This window comes from Pseudochaenichthys georgianus, chromosome 1 (genome assembly GCF_902827115.2).
Source record: "Pseudochaenichthys georgianus chromosome 1, fPseGeo1.2, whole genome shotgun sequence".
In the NCBI taxonomy this organism is placed as follows: domain Eukaryota; kingdom Metazoa; phylum Chordata; class Actinopteri; order Perciformes; family Channichthyidae; genus Pseudochaenichthys; species Pseudochaenichthys georgianus.
In genome coordinates, this window is record NC_047503.1 from 32,643,176 (window position 1) to 32,650,732 (window position 7,557).

Genomic DNA, 7,557 nt, shown 5'->3' on the forward strand with positions numbered 1-7,557 from the left:
TCAGTTGACAATTGTAAATATTTGACCTCACTTAACCACTAAATAACTTTTGTCTGTGAGTGCAAAACAAAGAATGTGTATGTTAATAGTTAAAGCATGAGTCATCAATTTATAAAAATCTCTAAGAAGTACGGTATAATTTCTTTGATGCATTACAACACAAAAGCAGATAGGAATCAGGGGTAGTTTTTTAATAGCGTGTTTTAAAAATGCATACAGAATTTGTCTTATGTAAGACATACTTACATAAGTAAGTACGTTTCTTTATTTAAAATCGATAATCTTCCAATATCTAATAAAAAATGAATTAACAGAAGAATTCTCTTCAGATGTCCGGACTGATCGCCCTGTGAAATACAAAAAAATATAATTTTCATACATTCATGCTATGACAGTTCAAAACTCAAAATTCTATTCTATTAAGACTGTACCTTGTCTGTTCCACATCTTCAATGGTTTCTGGTAAACGGCTATTGTGTGTCTCTGAAAACAAGCTGACAGCCCTGCAGCAAAGGCCACCAAGGAGAAGACAATACCAGGTAGAGGGAGCCACAGTTCTTCAAGAACCATGATCAGAGGGGACACAGACACACCTGTGAGGGCCATGAAGGAGCTGTAACCCAATCCGCTTTGCCTATGTAACAAAACAAAAAAAAGGAAAGTTATTGGCTTATTTGTGTAACTTCCTCAGATATGGGAGACTGGGGGCACACCTTTAAAGTCAGTCCAGGGAGGGGAACCCTTGTTAGTACTTGGTGGTTTGGTAAAGTGCATTTAAGTGAATGCAAACCTTTGGCAAAGTTGAGCATGATCTCCTACATACAGACAGAATGATGTCCAGTACGGTCATCTCTTTTTTCAGATTATGTAGTTCTGCTACCTTCTTTAGACTTCATCTTCTAGTGTGATGGATATTGGTTGCGTTGTACAACACAAGATGGATTGTTTTCAGTTGGGAGCTAGTCAAAGTCCCAAATGAGGGAGTTCAAGTATACTGGGGCGTCGATCACAAGAGAAAGATGGAGTGATTGATCAATTGGTAGTTTGGGTGATTCAGGGTGAAGCTCTCGATGTACCAGTCCGTTTTAGTTTTAAGAGTCATCCATAATCGCGACTCTTGGTAGTGACTAGAAGAATCAGATCTCAGATGAAAGTATTTGAAATATGTTCCCCTCACAAGGTGACTGGATGTTCCCTTAGAAAGGATGAGGAGCTCTGTCTTGAAAGAGAATGCCTCATGTGTGATGGAAACTTCTGGAGCAAAGTAGACCAAACTCAGAGAGACCTGAGGAGAGCTGGAACTTTGATGGCAAACACTGATGGTTTATTATGAAGTTAACGGCTGGAGAACTGACAAGACATGTGCTGCAGTCACGAGGTGACACAGCGGTTGCCAATCCAATTCTGAAGATCTCCACCTCAGACCCATGTATTTAGCTGGTTCGGAGAGAATAATTAACATTGTGCATAACACAGAGCAAAGCACCCACGGTTGCAGGCCTGTGCTCAGAGAGGGCAGTACAAACTGATAAACTGGGTCAAAGTTATGGGCCTAGAAAAATAGTTCCCCAACATCATGAAGACCTCTCTGTGGAGGTATTTTGGGCAGGTCAGTGCAACAGATTTGGACCATGTGTGAGGGTTTTCATATCCCAGCAGGCACCTTACAATCCCCAAGAAGAAACTTTAGGATTTGGCTGTGGAGAAGGACATCTTGGCTTTGATGTTAGTCTGTTGCTACCATATCTTGCATGATCAACAGAAAATATTTGCATGAGATATTTCACTGACCTTATTACTGTAGGGTTAAGCTCTGATGTGTACAGAAACACCATTGTAAAAGCTCCCTCTGCAAACATCTTTCCCAAAGTTCCCACAGTTGTCTGAAAGATAGTCATTTCTGAACAAATTAAATGATAAATGACACGCCAAACCTATGTGGAAAAGAAGACAAAATGAATTCAATGAAAACAATGTACAACAAAAATATGACACAATGAAATGTTTTTGCTCTATGAAACCTGATGTACTTATATGATTCTGTTTTCTTCAAGTTTGTATTTTGTTGGTCGAACGCACTTATTGTAAGTCGCTTTGGATAAAAGCGTCAGCTAAATGCAATGTAATGTAACAATGGCTGAACAGAAAACCATAATTGCTGTTTTTAAGCAGGTGTCTTCTACAATAGTACAACAGGACACATAAAGATAAACGTAGTCAATTTATCCACACTAAAAATTAAATGATAACCCTAGCTTGTATAATCCATGGTACAATTCATTATGTTTTATAATAATTGTTCTATTGGAATAAGGCTTTTTTTACAGTCATATTTGAACAGTTTAATTACTGAAGGTTACAAAAAAATACTACCAAGAAATGATTAATTTCTGGCAGTCATTCTGATTTGTGTTGTTGTCGGTAAGCTGCTATAGCAGTAGCTAGAGAACCGGAATCTTTCAAAAGAATACACAAATAAATATGCAGGTATCCATAGCAAAAGTATGAAATGAACAATGTGCTGAGCTAGTTATTTCCTACAACTCAGTTTATTATGCTGATAGTACGGCCATATACAGTATGATAGCTAAATGCTTCCAATGTTTAAAGCTATAAAACAAATATACCACAAGATGCCAGTAAGAAGAGTCAGTCTCCTCATTTGGGGCGTCTTTATGAGGTCCAAATACGAATATTTTCTGGTTTCTATATTTGATACAGTAGTCTCGGACAGAACCTGAAGTGTAAAAAGAAACCATTTGTCAGCTACATAGAATACCAATGGCTGAAAAATGTAAACCATATGTATGATATACCCCAGGCTTCAGGTCAGCCATGAACTGCTCTCTGCCATTGATTTTTGCACATTTGTTCAGGTAAAAATGAGCACTTTTCAGCTTTCTATTACTTATCAGCCATCTGGCAGACTCAGGGACCCACCTGTGGAAAAATATGATTCAATTAAAGACACAAGATAAAATATATGAACGTTCATTTTGACAGGGAGTTGGTTGTTCCATGTGGTACTTTATCCTTACCACCATGTGATCATTGCTAGAATTAGCAGGGAGGTTGCTGTGGCAGTGAGGACCCTCCAGTCATTCACAAAATAGGCCACAACAGGAGGCAGAGCCGTAAAAATACTCCAGTCCAGGCTCATTAAAATGCCAACTGCAGTTCGATGCTTGATGTCACCCATTCAATACCTGTGATAGAAAATGACCAATCAAATCAAATCTAAGAGAATATTATCATGTAGGATATAAGTAACGTGAGGTATGTTTGTTTACACTTTACTCAGGTCTTATTATTTTATGATTGATTTTAACTTTAATGTTGGGATTGACATTCAGACCTGCCTTTTAACAACAAATGATGTCAATGTATCTATGTTGGCTTATTCATCACAGTTTAAAAGTAAATACAGCTGAATGAACAATGTTTGATAATGTTAAATGTCTGTCTGACTGTTACGAATTACCACAAGCTTTATATATAAATTCATTCATTTGATGTGAATAGACAAACAAATATACTATAAGATAAAAAACTTTCAAAGGACAATGGCGATTATGTTGACTCCAGAAATTCCAAATCCAGTGAGAAACCTCATGACAGCAAACAAGGTGAAATTGTATGAAAAAGCACTAGCAAATCCAAAGACGGTGGTTAACATGGTGCCAAACCTGTGAGACAGATGTATTATAGATTAACACCCTGGTTTGTTAGGAAAACAAAAATCTTCCGTACCATTGGTTTTGAAGCAGGTCATATTAACAGTGACACTCTTGGAAAAAAGCAAGCTTTCATCCTCCAGTAGTCAATTATTAACTTCACTTCTATCTGAAGTTTAACTATCTGACCAAGAATAAGTCACAGATTTCCTTACTTGTGTTATAATATATCAATGTTTGTGTTATTGCAATCGGGATGATGATAATAAACAACAGAATGGCAGTGTTTGCAAGCCAAAACTGTAATTATTCTACTGTTGAAAAACTGACCTACAATTTTAAATCAAAACCCTGTAAAAACCAATAAATTGTAGTTTGATTTATTTTAGAGTTAAATTCACCTGTCACTAAGATATCCAAAAGCAGTTGCTCCAAACATGACGCCCAAGAAGAAGATAGAGGCTGTGGCTCTGTTCATTATTCTTTTATCACAAACCAGATCCCACTATGAGGGAAACAGACAGGAGACAACAAAGTGAACTCTAAAGTGGCTAATCTGGGAATTAGATTACTTTGACTATTGTAAATATAATTAAAATCCACCTCTGTGGCCAGAGTAGACTTGAAGTTGTTGTTATCGTACACCCATCCATTTTGGCACGGCACTGTTGGTAGTTCAGTCGTGCTGGAGGAGTTCAGCAGCAGATGATACTGAGGCTCTGCAAACATCTGACAGGAGTTTGGAGTCCCATCCTCCTGGACTGGAATACCAACAACAAGCCAGGGATAAATTCTTAAAAACTGCTCCGTCATCCAGAGAGCTGATGTTGCAGTGGTGAGAGGGAATAACTGCAATGAAATTATTCATCAGAAAGTGAAAAGGCAAAGTCACACGAGGTATTACCATCAAGAAGATTGTCGTTAGCTGACATTTCCCAAAGCCGTCCACCTCTGCCAGCACATTCTCAAACTTCATCTTCAAGATAATGCACCAAAGAAAAAATTACGGTTGGATATATTTTCCTAAGTGAGAATACATAAGGGAGAAAGGTAGAACAAAAAGCATAAAACATGTAAGTGTGGAAGTGAGTCTCTGTTATTTTGCATAATGGAGAGTGTTATGGAAATCTAGGGCCCAAACACAGCTGGAGAGTACAAGTCAAATGAACAATACAAATAAATGGTGAATCAAGCAAAGCTGTCTTTTGGTTATTTATTTGAAGCTTCAAATACACGATACAATAATATAAATATGTCACAAGTCGCACAGAGTATAAAATAGTCTGCGCGAGAGTGCGCAGAACAATGGAAAAGCAAAGGTTATATAGAAAAGGAGTGGGAAAGAGAACAATCTGGGTTCACACAGTCAGATTGTTGATGAGACACCCAGTGGCCTTGAGTAGATAGCATAACGGTTCTCAGAGCAGGGAAGTTCGTGATGTGTCTGACTGTGTATGAGTCTCCCAGTCTGCTGAAACAGCTGTGGCCTTGCAGAGACTGGGAAACTCATAAGAGAATATAATAGAATAATAATGGTAAAAGCACAACAAGAGGAAATAAGAAGCATTTGGTTTAAACATATGAAAGACATAATAAGGATAATAATAAGGATGATAATAATAAAAATTCCCACTACAAGAGCAACGAGAATGTGTTGCAAACACAATGCATAGTCAGTTAGATTAATTAATCATTTGTTAACGACCAAAGTACATTAGGTCCATGTGCCAAGGTAAGCTTTTTAGAAGTAAATCTGCACCTTACTTTGGTAATATTGAGTGAGAGCCTGGGAGGCAGTCATGGAGACATTGTGAATCACAGAAAGTAATGATGTTCGTCAAATACTGTAACTAGATGACTTACAGGGTTACCCTATTCTTGCTTGTTATAAGTAGGTTGCACACAGCTCTTACAGTACATGCATCCAAACAACACACAATTCTATTTTTAATTCCCCCTAGTCTGCCAACAGTTGTTGCTACTTTTGTTTTGCTAGGATAACCTTTGTGCACTATTTCCCCAGTATGTAACTACAGTGCTAGTAGCAATAGCTTTAGCATTAGCAATCACGTTAGCATGACTAGCCAGTTTAGCTAACAATTAAATAATTGCATTTTGCTAAACTGTACAGGTTAGCAGTTGTAAGAAATGTCCTCAAGGAACACAACTAATCACTCCCTGGTCCCTTATTGACATTTTCCCAAGTTACAAAGGTTTTAATCTGTTATAATTTGTCTCTTACCTCTCCTTTTACCACCCTTGTGCAAAGTCCACATGTCAAACAGGAAGTCAGCTCAGTCAAATTGAGAGATTGCAGCATAGGACAGGTCTCAAATCAGTTAAGGGAGGAGGTGCAGGGAGGGATAATGCGTTGTTGACCCTAGGCAGCTAGGCCAATTGTCTTTCCTCCTTTTCTTTTCCCTTTCTTTATCGGAATTAAACAGCTTGTTGTCATAAAGTGCCAAACAAATAGAACAAGCAAGCCAACAAAACTAGTTCTCGGCATAGTAGGCATACCCTACATGTGTGTATGTTGGGAGGGGGAGGGGGATTTGGGGTAAGGTGACCAGATTTTCAAAATTAAAACCGGGGACATTTTGAGTTTTGCGGTCCAAATCTCATTAACATATCCAATTTTCTTCACTGTTATGGAAAATCCACCCAAATGGCCCCAGAATAGTTTTTTTTGTGCTAAATCTGTCTAAAAAAGTCAGAACAAGTCAGAACGTATAAAAGTTAGCACTGAGCTTCAGTCTGCAATGTTCAAAACAACAGATAAAGCCAGAAATCTAGGTGTAGTCATGGACTCTGACCTGAGTTTCAACAGTCACATTAAAACAGTTACTAAATCAGCCTACTATCACCTAAAGAATATATCTAGGATTAAAAGACTAATGACACAGCAGGCTTTGGAAAAACTTGTCCATGCTTTTATCTTCAGTAGACTGGACTACTGCAATGGTGTCTTCACAGGTCTCACTAAAAAATCTATTAGAAATCTGCAGCTGATTCAGAACGCCGCTGCTCGAGTCCTCACTAACACTAAGAAAGTGGATCACATCACTCCTGTTCTGAAGTCTTTACACTGGCTTCCTGTGTGTCAAAGAATAGATTTCAAAATACTGCTGCTGGTTTATAAAGCACTGAATGGTTTAGGCCCAAAATACATTTCTGACCTCCTGCTAAATTATGAACCATCCAGATCTCTCAGGTCTTCAGGGACTGGTCAGCTTTCTGTCCCCAGAGTCAGAACTAAACATGGTAAAGCAGCATTCAGTTATTATGCTCCAAATATCTGGAACAAACTCCCAGAAACCTGCAGGTCCGCTGCAACTCTTACTACTTTTAAATCCAGGCTGAAGACTTTTCTTTTTGTCGCTGCTTTTAATTGAACTATTCATATCTTAGACTGCACTGTAACTTTTATCCATGTACTTTTTCTTTCAATGTTTTTTTTATTAGCTTTTCTTTTTAATGACTGATTTTAAATGCCATTTTCTTAATGTCTTTCATTTTTTGTAAAGCACTTTGAATTGCCTTGTGTTGAAAAGTGCTATATAAATAAACTTGCCTTGCCTTGCCTTAAATGATTATTGATCACATTATATAGTACATATTTCTTAATTTATAAGTAGGCCTATATATGAATTATGAATATGTTTGGTGTGTTTTTTATTGACTGAGTAAACGCTTTTATTTGGAAGGCAAATGCATACCGTAATGCATAGGATATTCGCGCACCGTAATACAATGTGCGGGCTGGCTTGACTGTGTTTTTCGAAGTGGGGGCTGGCTTGACCACAGTCTGTAGTGTTTACCCAGTGTTTCCTGACATGAAACGTTTTATTTCACGTTGCTATGTGTTTTTAACGTATATTAAAAA

General features: G+C 37.8%; 1 protein-coding gene across 2 annotated transcripts; it reads right to left on the bottom strand.

Moving 5' to 3' along the window:
- Nucleotides 1–2,703: 2,703 nt before the first annotated feature.
- On the bottom strand, nucleotides 2,704–6,125 carry LOC117447304 (solute carrier family 22 member 7-like). 2 transcript variants are annotated; one of them, XM_071203276.1, is made up of 6 exons: nucleotides 5,917–5,991; nucleotides 4,579–4,650; nucleotides 4,278–4,435; nucleotides 4,076–4,179; nucleotides 3,039–3,686; nucleotides 2,704–2,940 (listed from the first exon to the last, which is right to left on the bottom strand). In XM_071203276.1, the coding sequence occupies exons 2-5, from the start codon at nucleotides 4,604–4,606 to the stop codon at nucleotides 3,554–3,556; spliced, it is 423 nt and encodes a 140-aa protein (XP_071059377.1). In that variant the 5' UTR covers nucleotides 4,607–4,650; nucleotides 5,917–5,991; the 3' UTR covers nucleotides 2,704–2,940; nucleotides 3,039–3,553. The 2 variants fall into 2 exon arrangements, with proteins under 2 accessions (XP_071059377.1, XP_071059375.1); XM_071203274.1 differs by lacking the exon at nucleotides 4,579–4,650 and having other exon boundaries at nucleotides 4,278–4,523; nucleotides 5,917–6,125.
- Between the last annotated feature and the right edge of the window lie 1,432 nt (nucleotides 6,126–7,557).